Raw genomic sequence first — 13,620 nt, forward strand, 5'->3', positions numbered from 1 at the left:
CGGTGGCTGCTTGAGTGAGCCACTCACTCCACATCTACGGCAACTACATAATCAACTACACTTTGAAGATCCTTCATACAAGCAGGGTAATAAATTCAGCAAGTCTGGCAAATGAACGAAAATTCGAAATAGGTCCAAGCCCCTGGGAGAGGCTGCATTCGCGGTATCAATGGATAAAAACGACGGGCAAGAGAAACACAAACTCAAGACAGTGCCACTATTGAGATACTCACAGCCCCCGGCGCAAGACCAGCAGGCAAAAGCCACGCGTATATACGAAACATCCTCCCGGCGCAGATCACTGACGGACTTCAACGCACGTGTTATAAGAAAACACTTTACTTGGCCTTGGCCAGACCGACAGCGTTGTTGCCCACGTCGTAGACGCTGTACCACTGGCGCAGGAAGGAGTCACCCAGAATTGCCAGAGGGCCGACGGGCTCGGGGAAGTCCATGCCCATGAAGCTGCTGATGCAGGAGCCCTGGACCTCCATGATGTAGTCGTACGGGCCAATGGTGAAGTTGTGGCCGCTGAGGGTGAAGGTGAGGTCGGGCAGCGAGTCACGCTTCTCGCATTCGACGGTGTACTGGCCAGTGAAGGACTTCTTGGCACCAATCTCCTTGTTCCTGTTTTGGGGTGGTTAGCAGGGAGGGGATCTCAGCAGCAGATACAAGGGACTTACAGAAGCTCGGCAAGAGTCGAAGGCAGAGCAATGAGCGACGTGCCGGTATCCAGGATAATACCGGTGTTCTCCAGCTCGGCGGTGTTGTCGCCGAAGCTGATGGCGTTGAATTCCACCTCCCAGTAGGCCTTGCGGCGCAGGGGAATCTTGGTCAACTCGCCCGTGTAGTGGCTCTTGTCCAGACCACCGAAGGTGGCCTCAGAGTTGTCGCCCTCCTTGTTGGTGTCACCCAGGTAGAACGCAAATACGGGCTCATCCAGAAGATCCTGGTTGAGCATGTTGTAGAAGGGAGGCACCATCTTGTTGACGGAGATGGTGTCGTAGCCCAGACCCAAGATGCCGTCGAACCGACCGAAAGCAAAGGCCAATCCGGGTTCGTTGGTAGCCTCGGCAAAGTCCTGCTTCTTGACCTTCAGGTCACCGATCTGCAGCGTGTCCTGAGAGACAAAGCCGCTCAGGCTACCGGATCCATAACGGATCTCAAACTCGGTGCCGTTCTTCTTGTAGGTGCTCGACGAGGACGAGTCATACTTAGTGTGGAGGAAGCAGGCGATCGAGTTGCACTCGGAAGATGGAACCCACAGGTTCGAGCTGCCAGTGTCGAGAACGACCTTGAAGGTCTGGGGAGGAGTCCCGAGAGAGATCTCGGAGAAGTCTGGGAGAAGGGTCAGTGTGAGTTCGGAAAGATCCACAGGGGGAATCTCATACACTGGGCGTTCATGAAGTTGTCCACCAGCACATCGTGGCCCGCGGAACCCTTCAGAGAGGTATCCTGGAAGATGTTGTCCTGAGACTGGGGGCGGTAGCCCATGTACTTCTGACCCAGGGCGCGGACCTGGTCATCAAAGCTGTGTGTTTTCTGCCATCCCATCAGATTGAGACGGACTCGATGATCAAGAGTGGTGGACCTACCAGCTGCTCCTCGAGAGGGACCTTGTTGATCTTCAGCTTGTGCACCTCGGCGGCAGCACTGCCCAGCAAGGCCGAGGCCGTAAGCAGGGCGAGGGACTTCATGATGGGTCCAGACAGGGGAGAGAATGAAACAAGCGAAGACAATCTAGCGAACGACGGACTGAGATGGAGTGGGTGATGAGAGATACGAGATGGGGGAGGAGAGATGGATGGAAGAGGAAGGAGAGAGACAGTCAACAGCGGTCGATCGGGTGACTGGGGGGATCGGCGCCGGGGTTACTCATGACGCAACCAGCGACGGCTGACTCAGCGGATGGTCTGGATCAAGCAACTAGGCTGCCGGGATTGCGACACACGGACAGGATCGGGGTTACGAGGGACCTAGTGAGGGACGATGGAGGCGGCGAGAATACATAGTACACAGATTGTATGGAATAAATTATCGTCGTGTCTGCCTCCTGGTGATGATGCAGGCGCTGGGATCCGGTTGCGTGGCCGGATGCGCCCCTTCCGGTACCTGGCAGCAGCTGACAACCAATAAATAACACGGGCAAAACATGGTGTCACATCCACGATCAATCTACCGGTAGAAGTCCATCCTGTAGGAGAGAGAGAGGTTAGCATCACAAAACATCAATAGTGCAGAAAAACACATACCGCTCGTCGTCCTGTCCGCTCTTCACCTGGGCCTGATACGCGTCCTCCAGGTCGGACTGGATGATGTTGTAGCGATTCTTCCGCACGGCCCGCAGCCCAGCCTCCTGCATGATCGCCGCAATCACCGCACCGGACAAGGGCTCGTTGCGCACAATCAGCGAGTCCAGGTCCACCTCGGGGGACAGCGACATCTTGGATGCGATGGTCGTGAAGATCAGGCGGCGCTCGCGGCGGTCGCGCAGCGACGGGAACTCGATCTTTCGGTCCAGACGACCGGGACGCAGCAGCGCCGGGTCCAGCGTGTCGGCTCGGTTGGTGGCCATGATGACCTTGACATTGCTGGTCTGTTCGAAACCGTCCATCTGGTTCAGCAGCTCCAGCAGGATACGCTGCACTTCACGATCCGCACCGGTCTGCGCATCAAAACGCTTGGTCGCGATCGCATCGATCTCGTCGATGAAGATAATTGCCGGCGAGTTCTCACGCGCCATCCGGAACACATCGCGGACCATCCGAGGTCCTTCTCCCAGATATTTTTGGACAAACTCCGAGCCGTTGACACGGATGAAGCTGGCAGTCGTGCTGTTGGCCACGGCCTTGACCAGCATGGTCTTACCCGTACCAGGGGGTCCGTACAGCAGGACACCGCGAGGCGGGTCAATACCTACATCGCGTTAGCCCAATATTACACGCGGAGGATAGTAGCTTCAACCCACCAATCTGTCTGTAGAGGTCGAAATGCGTCAAAGGCAGCTCGACAGCCTCCCGAATCTCCTGCTTCTGCATGTCCAACCCACCAACATCGGCGTACGTCACATCCGGCTTCTCGCTCTCGCCCAGCATGGCAATTGAGGAGTCGGCCTCCGGGGGAAGGATGTCAACCAGCGCGTTCGAGTGGCGGTGGAGGGCGACGGAGGATGAAGGCTTCAGCTTCTCGCGGTCGAGCGTGGACAGGATGCGGACGACGTAATTAGAGCCGGTCGAACTCTGGACAATGCCAGTGCTAGAAGACGCGTTAGCGTTTAGTTGTGGTTTTGATGTCAAGATGCCTACTTCTGATCGATGGCTTCCATGAACTGTCCGATGACCAAAGGCACACTCTGTATCCGCTTGATCTCCTCTTGTGCCCGAACGAGCTCCCTCTTCAAGCTTCTGTACGCGAGAGACCGGTTAGCATTGTCATAGAACGGTCGAGGAGTATGGTGCATGCCTCTGCTCATCTTTGATATATTCCTCCTGCAGTTGGATGTACCTGTTCAATCTCCATCAGCACTGGCCACTTTGGCTCCAGGGTCTGCGAAAGCATACTCCAGGTGTCTCTGTAGCCTCTTGAGCGTGGCATATTCGTCATTGGCATCCGCCTCTGTGCCCTCGAGCGATTCTATGTTCGAGAGGGTATCCAGGGCACCGGGCCTGGGCAGAGGCGTGACGTTCGCCGGGCTCTCCACGGCAACGTCTCCCATGGTGGAGTCGGGGGACAGGCAATGAAAATGGGTGCGTGAGAAGGTTGGAGCGGGCGAGGTGGTTGCAGTTCCGAGAGTGGATCGAGAAGGATGTGGTGATGGTGAAGGTGATGCGTGTCGGAGCGTCTGTGGCTCTGGAGCTTTCGATGATCCGGGAGCTTGGTCGGTCACGTGATCGTTCTTCCATCTCATCGGAGAGTCGGTAGTAGGAACAGGATCAAGGTTTCCGGTTTTGATTTAGAAGTTCTGCCAGAATCATTCGAGAGTTTAGTAGGGCCATGGTCTACTAGAACCTGTATTATCGGGTTTCATTCTACGCTATGGCGTTGTGACCGCCGCACACGGTAGAAGAGAGGAAAATAACAACAATCACAAAGCCGCGCTCTGATAGCAATTTGAATAATTATATCCTCGAATAATATTATTGTTGTTGATTTGTAGCAAACGCTCAACGAAAAACCAGGGTTCCTTTCAAACAGAGGATTTGATCGCTCCCCGGCCCATAACCCGACTGATCCTCGATTATATATTTTGGGATGCACACCGACAACCAGATGCTGGCCGTACAGACTCCGAGCAACACCAGCCACTGGATAACCATGCACCAACACCTCTACATAATGGAGACGGTCGCATACTCCTGTGCTACACCTAAACGAGGCCATGGTTCCGGTCACGGACGGAAACGAGGGTGGAGCAGCCCCCCCGGTGGGACAGGCACAGACGATGATAGCCATGCGGATCGAGTCGGATCTTTGCCCGGGTGGCAGGGGGGAACCCTGGGCCGGTTGACTGGATCGTGATCTGAGCTTTGATGGGCCGTGACTGCGGTGGGAGGATTATTGGGCGCGCATAGACACATGGTTATCAGGCGCTAGTCTAGGCTTTATATAAGGATGCCCACCTGTCTGTCACCGGCGGAGGTCCTGAAAATTCTCTGCACGGGGAAATTCCTGTTCCCCTGGCTTTTTACCTTCCCCGCCATAACGTTGACTCCCACCGCGGTTGACTGTCCTGGCCATCCCTGGGCGGTGGTGGCGGGTGTTTGAGTATAACACGCCGCACTAGCCGGACTCGGCAGAGACCGTTGGAATGGATCTTCGCCGGCATCCGGGGTGTGGTACTGGCTGTGAGGGTATGTTATCATGCATTTCCGAACAGCCTGTGCCAGTGTTGAGGGTTGTTTTCCTATTTTTTCCCCGGGCAGTCCAACTTTACGGGCCATGACAGGTGTCGGCCACGGATGACAGCCGCGATGAGCGCAGAAACCAGGACCAAATGCCCTCCCCGACCCCATCAACCAACCGAATAAATGCGTATTGACCATAGTCGCAACTAACCGTAATAGCAATCATTCGGATGGCCACGCCTCCTGCCTCCTCCTCCTTGACAACCGGGTTGGCCATTACCATACCAATACCGCGGTACGACCCTAGCACAGACTGAATTTTGCCCATTCTTTCCCACTCCACTCTCCCTTTCACCCCCGATGCCAAAAGTGACGGCTCTTGTCTGCCCAGTCGTAAGTCCTATTATTCCGGTGCGCTGATTTGCTTGGGCCCTTGCGTTTACCTTTTCCCCCACACTCCCCATTATCCCCCTTCCCTACCGTGTGCCCACGCACCTGCTGGCTGGCCACCCGGGAATGGCGGCCCATCGCCTGTAGCCCCCGATTTGTCTGGCGCTCCCCTGGGCTGTTGGCCTGGATCAATCCTGACTGAATCTTGGTTCCTGAGATCATCCCCTGTGCATCATTTGCTAATGATCGACCTCCCCCCAGCCCTGATCCTCTCTCTCCCTTCCCGGCTGCAATCCCTTCTTTGGCCGCCCCCAGGTCGCCCTTGTGTGTCGTGGCCTCAGGCACCCACCCACTCCACGTGACCGGACCCCGTGACCAGCCAACCTCTGGCCGCTCCCCCCGATCCCGTCTGCTATTTTCGGGATTCCATCACCCGTTCGCAACGGAATCTTAGTGATCCAGCCTTGTCGGTATGTACCTGTCTTTTTCCATTGCCCTCCATCATCCCCATCCCCTCCCGTTCAATGGGATCCATGTTGCTTTCCCTTCCCCCTGCTGCGCCATGCTGTGTGGTGTTCGCCCGGGGGCCGTGTCGCGACGGATTTGCGCGCGACCCTAAACACCAGCCACCCCTCCACCCACGCGTCCACATGGTTCTAGATGATCATCCGTGGTCCCGTCCCCAATGAATTTTGATGCTACCACACATACCTTAATGATTGCACGCGTGGATCAAGCCATTTGGATGCTGACCAATTTCCCCCCAGATGGGTTGGTAAGACCGCACGACATGAATGCCTGGCTCGCTGACGCCTCGAACCTTCCGGGCCATGATAACGGGGCTTTCAACCCTGCCACCATCGATCCCTCTGCCGCTTTCCTTCATGGCTCCCCGGCGCCCCAGGATCCCAATCAATTCCAGCGCATGTTCAATAATGGCGTGCCCCGGAATGCATCGCCAGGCTTTCACAACCCAAACCAGGTGATTCCGTCCAAGCGACCACGACCGGAAGATGGCATGCCCATGTCCCCCCGGCCTGCGCCGGGCGGCGTGACGGGGTCGCGATCACAAACTCCTCACCAGGTGCCGTTCCCTGGCTATCAGGGCCCGGCGAATGGCGCGCAATTCCCCCAACATCCCACCCCATATCAACATCTTCAGCAGGGAGCATCGCCCAACCTCACGCAGTCGCCAATCATGCAAGAATTTGATCAGCAGAGCGTCCGCATGGGAACGGCCTCTCCAAGCCCCTTTTCGCCCGCAGGCCCGCATGTAGGTGGTCCCCATATGTCTCCGCAGCAGTCGGACCATGGCAGCCGTGTGAACACACCTCAGAACAACAACTTCATGCAAGGGCAGAGTTTCCCTCAGGGCATGAACCCGCAGCAGTTCCAGCAGGCCAATGCAATGACCACCGCTGGCGGTCAGCCGTCAATGCAAGCTCAACAATTTAGCGGCATGCAACAAGTACCTCAAGGATATCACCAGGCTATCGCCGCTCAGCAACAACGACTACATGCCATGCAGATGCAGCAGGGCCAAAACCGGCAGATGAATGCCAATCCGGCAATGGCTGGCCGGCCAGTCCCTGGTGGCATGAACGCCATGGGTAACCCTCAGCAGATGGCGGCCATCCGACAGATGCAGCAGAACGTGGGCAAGCCCAACAATCCCGAAGGGTTTATGCGCACCCTGCAAAAATTTATGATGTCACGAAACCTCCCTTTGGATCCGAACCCGATTGCGAGCGGTCGCCCGATCAACTTGGTGCAGTTGTATGCTACAGTGATGAAGATGGGTGGGTCGAAGAAAGTGACCGCGACCAACATGTGGCCCGCTGTTGCGCAACAGTTGCAATTCCCCCAAATGCAATTTCCCATGGCGGCCCAGGAAATTCGGGAGCACCACCAAAGAAACTTGGCTCCTTACGAGCAGGCATTTTTGAGCTCGCAGCAAAAACAGTTTGAAATGCAACAGCAACAGCAACAGCAACAGCAACATCAACAGCAACAGCAACAGCAGCAGCAGCAGCAGCAGCAGGGTGGCCACCCAAGGCAACCCAGTGACGCCTCGGGGATGCAGTTCCAGTCGCCCTCTGTGAAGCCGGGTCAGGGATTTGAACAGCCTCCGCAGCTGGCCCAGTCACCCACGACTGGCACCCCTGTTGCCAACAATGCCCAGGCCATCTCTGCAAACGGGTTTGCAACACCAACACAAGCCCGAAGTCAAAGCAAGCAAGCACAGCACCGGCTGAGTGTCTCGCGCCAGTCACAACCATCTGTCCCACCCGACGGCCAGTTTCCTGCCCCCTCACCGTCACAGTCTGGAGGTAAAAGCTCCGTGTCTACTCGTCAACCACCGGTACAAGCAGAGTCAAAACCTGAGCACCCTGTGAAGCAGCCAATTGAAGATCCTTTCAAGCCTATGGTGTTGAAGGAACATCGTTTGCATGGGCCTATTGCGGTGGATGAAATGTACCAGGTTGGAGAGGATATCTCCCGGCTAAAACCGAACGTGCCCAGCTTTTTGGAGCTAGGGGTGATTGACATTCACGCTATAACGATGAGCCTCAAATCTGGTATACATGCCGAGGTTCGCCTTGCCCTGGATACGCTTACTACCATCTCCTGTGAGCCGCAGATCCAGATCTCGTTGGAGAATTGCGACGACTTGGTCGAGAGCTTGATCGACTGTGCAGAGGAGCAGCTAGACCTGCTGGCTGAACACACCCCAGAAGAGTCGAACACTATCCGAATACCTTTCTACGAGGACGTCACACGTGGCTGTCAGTCCGAATTCACATCACTTGCCGATGTTTCTGAATTCGGCACTCTGGCCTATAAACTTGACCGGGCGGTCGATAAGCTCATCTGTGTCACCACCATCTTGCGCAACTTTTCCTTCAGCGAGTCGAACTTTGGAATTCTGGGATCGCCGCCAGTTGCCGAGTTTCTGTCTACGATCTTCCGCTATCTGGGGACTCGCCGAATGCTTCTGCGTACCAACCAGAACACATTGGATTTCATGAAGGATGCGGTGATCTTCCTGAGCAATCTGGCCCACGCCATCCAGTTGCCATCAAAAGAGGATGCGTTGAGCTTACTTCTCTTCCTCCTGGCGTTTGCACCATTGCCTGACCCTTCCACCACACCCGATAAAGTGATGTTCACCGCGTTCAATTCTTCCACCCACCGGTATACACCTGCGGCAGTGGATGGGCTGGCCAAGTTGCTGGCGCGGGATGATCCCAACCGGACATATTTCAAGGCAATCTTCTCTGGTGACTCACCCGGTCCTTCCCACGTGGAATTGCTCACCCGCGCTTTTGGCCTTGCCATCAGCCCGATCCCGGACCAGCTTCGAAAACCCCTTGCGGTTACAGACGTGCGCAAAGTCTTCCTCATGCAGGGCCTGCTGGCTGCCGACATCCTTGCGTGGTATGCAGATGGCTCTCTGGCAAGAACGTGGCTCGAGTCCATTGATGGGTTTGCCATCCATCTTCTGCGACTCTCCTGCTTGTTGTGCACCGAACGCATCCCACAAATTCAGATCAACCCGCGGCAAAGAGGCCAGGCCGAGGCTGATGCCTACGCATTCAGCTCAATTGTTCATCGCGGATTGGCCATTCTCCGTCGGCTTGCAGAGAAGTCCAAGCAAGACAACTCCTCCCCTCTCCGGCTACCTTCTGGGATCCTCCCGAAGAAAGAAAGCCTGCTGGGGGCACTGCTACTGCCGAACGTCGATCCGGCCGTTGTCCGACAGCTCGTCACTTATGCAAAGCTCGCAGAGTAACGCGTGTATGCACTTCATCGCGCACATATGAGCAATTTTGGGTTCTATCATGTCTTTTCTACTCATGAATGTCCTCGTGGTCTCCTGATCGTCTTACACATCCGGGCGCCGGTGGGAATTGGGGGGTTTGTTTTTTGTTCCCTTTTTTCTTGTTCTATTTTGTGAGATAGCGCTTCGCCATTCTGCTTTCTTCCGTGTACAATGCTTAAAATACCCTCCGCTGAGTGCGAGAGATTCTGCATGATTTTTCCACAATAGTACGATTTCAATTCTCTGCCACGAAACACACGCAACACGCTGTAGGGTGCAGGAGATCCCCGAGATAGTAGTTTGCACGCATGTGTGAAAGAAACATTCGACTTCGGCTTCGACTTCATAAGCTGACAGCCCTACCTTGGTTAGGCCAGCGGAAACAGCGGTATCTTCGTCGCAGAAGCCAACCTGAAAACAGGCAAGCACACCGTAATTGCACTTACCACGTCCATCATCCACAATGGATTATACAACACGACAAAGGTCTTCATTGCCTCTAAACCTGTTACTTTGACTAGAATGATCGTGGGAGATGTCCTAAGCAAACAATTTGAAAGTTTGATGGCAACCTCCGAGTGGAAAGGCATATAGCCCTGCTCTTCCCCCAGATCTCTCTTCTTCTCTTCAGCTTCTCCACCTGTCAATCTCTCCACTTGCCTTTAAGCTCTTCAGAATAATCAAAAGTGAGCTTCTGCTATCCCCTCATACATACAATTTCCAATGAGGCCCTGCGTAAATTGACTGACAGGCTGCTGAGCTAGATCCACTCAATCTACATATCAGAACACCATTCTCAATCTTGATAACAGGCAACGACAAAATGTTCAAGTCTGATGCCTTGCGCATCCAGTCTAGTCAGGTAACGTCTTCTTACTAGGGTGAAAAGCTCAACAGCATAGTGATACAAAAATAGGCCAGCCAGGAGCGGCGGCGACATGTCGTCTTGCGGCTTTGCTTCACTCGCCCAAGCAGCTGGTGACCGTAACGCCAACGCTAGCTCGGGCTCATCGGGCCAGCCGGGGGAGAACACCCGCAGCTCTACCATTGGCAATGCCGGTTCGACCTCTGGTACTCAGGGATCGGGCTCTTCTGCTGGCAAGCGTTGAGAATTGGACTTGCAAGCCTGCCTCCGTTATGAGGGCCAGAAATCTTTCCAGTGTTGGGTTTAGATAGCTCTTGGCTGGAAAGTTGCCGTGAGAATTGGGTTGCAATGTACGGAAAGATAGAAATGAATCAATGAATGATAGGGAGATCAACCACCACCTGTTGTCAATGAATACGTACATGGAGAGATAGAAACAAGTACGCAGGGTCAAAAATCATGTGCGACGAACACCAACCAAAAAGACAGAAATAAAACCCATAGAGATAAGAAAATACAGTGCCTGATGCAAGAGGGAATTGAGAAAAGAAACATTACCCTTCCATGCTGACCGCTCATCGGGTACTCAACTCGACTGCCTGTTCCCACCCCCGTTTTCTTCATTTGACGAGTCATTGCCTTTGCCGCCACTTAACTGGCTTCACCGGCCCATCTCACCCCAGTTGAACTTTTGTAGTATGATTGGCGATTATGATAATGTTTAGAAGTTCCGTTCCTCGAGAAACTTCTGGATCTCCGGTTTCCGCCAGCCCTAACATAGCAAGTTAGCATCCAATGCCGGCATCGCAAACACAACGGAACATACCTTGACAAGAATATGCCCATTCAGCCGGTTAATCGTAACCTCAGGCTTCTTGGGGGGCGGTCCGTTGGGCGATTCAACGCCAAGCGCCAACGCCAAATCCCTGCGCAGAGCATCCATGTCGCCCTCCGTCTTTTGAATCTTGGTCTGCTGCTTCGTGCCGCCGGCTTTTGTGACAAGGTAGACGGGAAGTTGGTTGGAGGGAGTGCGGCGAACAAAGTAGGGAAGATTATTAAGCTGCAGAGCCGGCTGCGGTGTCTGGGGCGGCTTAACTGGGCCAGTGGGTGTCACAGGTTGTTCCTTCAGGGCTTGTGCTTGGTGGCGGAAGTGCGTCAGGAATGTGCGGGTTGAGCGGGTAGGAAGAGAGGGTTGATGCGAGGTCGCCGGGCGATGTGAGAATTGAGGCTGGGAATCTGGAGGGCACGTTCAGTTGGATGCTGATCTCCATCAAGAGCGACCACAGCAAAAGGTGCCCGCGAGGCACCGCGTAGAGCCCCATAAGACAAGACACTGGCAGCAACTTACGTGAAGACAGTCGTGCCCGAGAGCATAATGTGGAAAAGGAACTAGATGTGCGGAGGGAGACGGCTGCAGGGCTGAGACGCAGCGACAGGGCCGTCGACTGGCGCGTAGCCGAGGACGGGAGGAGGGAGGCCATGACAATCTCTCCCACAGCAAGCAAGACGATGGGCGAAGACAGGAAATGGACGAGAAGAGCAACAAGTCCAGTGACACGGCCATATTTTCCTGCCCGTCCACGCTAACCCCGATCGGGCCTAGCGCAGATTACTCTTTCCCACATTTTCTTTCCCACTTGCCAAATTCACTGTTCGACCCTTTCAGTCTCTCTCTCACCCATCCACCCCGACACACCATGGCAGACAACGCCCCCCCTTCTGCTGAGACCATGCTCAGCGGCGCTGCTGCCCACCAGCCCAAGGCCGGAGAGGATATCGCCAACCAGTATGACCTGCTGCCCCGCCTCATCCCGTACCTCGACCGTCACTTGGTCTTCCCGCTGCTCGAGTTCAGCGCCGACACCGACGAGGAGGACAAGGAACTCACCCGCGCCAAGTACGAGCTGCTCAAGCACACCAACATGACCGACTACGTTGCCAATCTGTGGCAGGAGATCAACGATTCCGACTCAATTCCCGACGAATTCGTCAAGAAGCGCGAGGAGGTTCTGGCCAAGCTGCAACACTACCAGGAGCAGAGCGAGAAGATCACAGAGCTGCTACAGGATGAAGATGTCGTGGGCAACCTGCGCAGCGACAAGGCGGCCAACTTGCGGTTCCTGGAGGAGCAGCACGGGGTCACCAACGAGATGGTCAACAGCCTCTACGACTATGGCCGCTTTCAGTACAGCTGCGGCAGCTACGGCAACGCGGCAGAGCTGCTGTACCAATTTCGGGTTCTGTCAACCGACAACGACAAGGTGGCCGCCGCCACCTGGGGCAAGCTGGCGTCGGAGATCCTGACCACCAGCTGGGATGCCGCCATGGAGGAGGTGCAGAAGGTGAAGGACTCGATCGAGACGCGCCTGTTCAACAACCCTCTCGCCCAGCTCACCAACCGGTCCTGGCTCATTCACTGGTCTCTCTTCCCCTTCTTCAACCACGACGCCGCCCGCGACGTTCTCACCGACCTCTTCTTCTCCCCCGCCTACATCAACACCATCCAGACCAGCTGCCCATGGATCCTGCGGTATCTCGCCGCCGCCGTCATCACCAACCGCAGCCGCCCCCACAAGAACACTGGTCTGTACCAGAAGCAATTGAAGGATCTGATTCGCATTGTGCGTCAGGAGGGCTACGAGTACACCGACCCGATCACCGACTTTGTCAAGGCGCTCTACGTCGACTTTGATTTTGAGGAGGCGCAGAAGAAGCTGGGCGAGGCCGAGGATGTGCTGCGGAGCGACTTCTTCCTTGTGTCGGCTGCCGATGCTTTCGTCGAGGCTGCCCGGCATCTCATTTCGGAGAGCTACTGCAAGATCCACCAGCGGATTGATATCAAGTGAGTTTGCGGCTGATCTTTTTGAACAAGAGCTGTGCACTGACGTTGTGGTAGGGACCTGTCTACCCGTCTCGGCCTGAGCCAAGACGAGGGTGAGAAGTGGATCGTCAACCTGATTCGCGACACCCGGGTTGATGCCAAGATTGACTACAAGGAGGGTACGGTGATCATGAACCACCCGCCGCAGTCGGTGTACCAGCAAGTGATTGAGAAGACGAAGGGTGCTTTCTTCCGGACACAAGTTCTGAGGTATGTGTTGCCTACTGATTGCTTCTGAAGTATCATCATCACTAACTTCCTCTATAGTTCTGCCGTCGCGAAATGAAATTCTGCATGAGTTGATGCCAAAAATTTCCATTTCTGTTTACTTTCAACCCTGTTTCTGCCCACCCATTTCCCAGTGATCTTCCCGTGTGTGTCACGACACGGCTCTTTGAGGGGATGGGACATCTCGCGAAGTGGCATCCGGCTGGCGTTTTTCGGTGGTCCACCCTTTTTTGAATTTCTTATGTAGTCACTTTACTGTTCTCCGTCTCTCCTTCCGCGCCTTGCTTGTTCCTGTCGATTCGCCAAGCGGCCAATCTGACCCTGGAGGGTTGGACGGAGGAGAGAACCCTCGATAAGGGATCATATACAATCCCTTCGCGAGGGGCTTTTGACGAGAATAGACAGGGGAGCGAGACAACTATATCGTTGACTCTGGTCATGTTTGGGTCTGACTGATCTATGCTGTTACGAATGGTCTATAGAGATGATGAGTGAAGACGAAGTCTTGGATAAAGCCTTTCCGTTTCTGTATTCCATACTAGATATCCTGTTCAGCCCTCGCAACCATCAGCTGCATCGAGCGATTGAC

The 13,620-nt window shown here is 55.0% G+C and overlaps 7 protein-coding genes across 7 annotated transcripts; 3 read left to right on the top strand and 4 right to left on the bottom strand.

The window, feature by feature from the left end:
* Window positions 1-338: 338 nt before the first annotated feature.
* On the bottom strand, window positions 339-1,697 carry N7510_011143 (pepsin-like aspartic protease; the record flags this gene model as incomplete). The annotated part of the gene is made up of 4 exons (XM_056983068.1): window positions 339-627; window positions 684-1,338; window positions 1,392-1,542; window positions 1,596-1,697. 4 exons carry the CDS (start codon window positions 1,695-1,697, stop codon window positions 339-341), a joined length of 1,197 nt encoding a protein of 398 aa, XP_056828562.1.
* Window positions 1,698-2,175: 478 nt separating this feature from the next.
* On the bottom strand, window positions 2,176-3,907 carry rpt3 (proteasome regulatory particle base subunit RPT3; the record flags this gene model as incomplete). The annotated part of the gene is made up of 5 exons (XM_056983069.1): window positions 2,176-2,194; window positions 2,253-2,916; window positions 2,969-3,255; window positions 3,306-3,404; window positions 3,561-3,907. The coding sequence occupies 5 exons, from the start codon at window positions 3,905-3,907 to the stop codon at window positions 2,176-2,178; spliced, it is 1,416 nt and encodes a 471-aa protein (XP_056828563.1).
* Window positions 3,908-4,929: 1,022 nt separating this feature from the next.
* On the bottom strand, window positions 4,930-5,172 carry N7510_011145 (uncharacterized protein; the record flags this gene model as incomplete). The annotated part of the gene is made up of 1 exon (XM_056983070.1): window positions 4,930-5,172. One exon carries the CDS (start codon window positions 5,170-5,172, stop codon window positions 4,930-4,932), a length of 243 nt encoding a protein of 80 aa, XP_056828564.1.
* An 852-nt stretch (window positions 5,173-6,024) lies between these two features.
* N7510_011146 (putative ARID/BRIGHT domain protein (SWI1)) lies at window positions 6,025-9,027 on the top strand (the record flags this gene model as incomplete). The annotated part of the gene is made up of 1 exon (XM_056983071.1): window positions 6,025-9,027. The coding sequence occupies one exon, from the start codon at window positions 6,025-6,027 to the stop codon at window positions 9,025-9,027; it is 3,003 nt and encodes a 1,000-aa protein (XP_056828565.1).
* Window positions 9,028-9,880: 853 nt separating this feature from the next.
* On the top strand, window positions 9,881-10,166 carry N7510_011147 (uncharacterized protein; the record flags this gene model as incomplete). Its single annotated transcript, XM_056983072.1, has 2 exons — window positions 9,881-9,914; window positions 9,979-10,166. 2 exons carry the CDS (start codon window positions 9,881-9,883, stop codon window positions 10,164-10,166), a joined length of 222 nt encoding a protein of 73 aa, XP_056828566.1.
* A 477-nt stretch (window positions 10,167-10,643) lies between these two features.
* N7510_011148 (mitochondrial 54S ribosomal protein mL49) lies at window positions 10,644-11,403 on the bottom strand (the record flags this gene model as incomplete). Its single annotated transcript, XM_056983073.1, has 3 exons — window positions 10,644-10,694; window positions 10,749-11,158; window positions 11,271-11,403. The coding sequence occupies 3 exons, from the start codon at window positions 11,401-11,403 to the stop codon at window positions 10,644-10,646; spliced, it is 594 nt and encodes a 197-aa protein (XP_056828567.1).
* A 216-nt stretch (window positions 11,404-11,619) lies between these two features.
* On the top strand, window positions 11,620-13,089 carry N7510_011149 (eukaryotic translation initiation factor 3 subunit E; the record flags this gene model as incomplete). The annotated part of the gene is made up of 3 exons (XM_056983074.1): window positions 11,620-12,764; window positions 12,819-13,013; window positions 13,071-13,089. The coding sequence occupies 3 exons, from the start codon at window positions 11,620-11,622 to the stop codon at window positions 13,087-13,089; spliced, it is 1,359 nt and encodes a 452-aa protein (XP_056828568.1).
* Window positions 13,090-13,620: the final 531 nt, after the last annotated feature.

The sequence above is a fragment of the Penicillium lagena genome (genome assembly GCF_028827675.1).
Source record: "Penicillium lagena strain IBT 129212 chromosome Unknown utg000008l_segment0_segment0, whole genome shotgun sequence".
Classification (NCBI taxonomy): domain Eukaryota; kingdom Fungi; phylum Ascomycota; class Eurotiomycetes; order Eurotiales; family Aspergillaceae; genus Penicillium; species Penicillium lagena.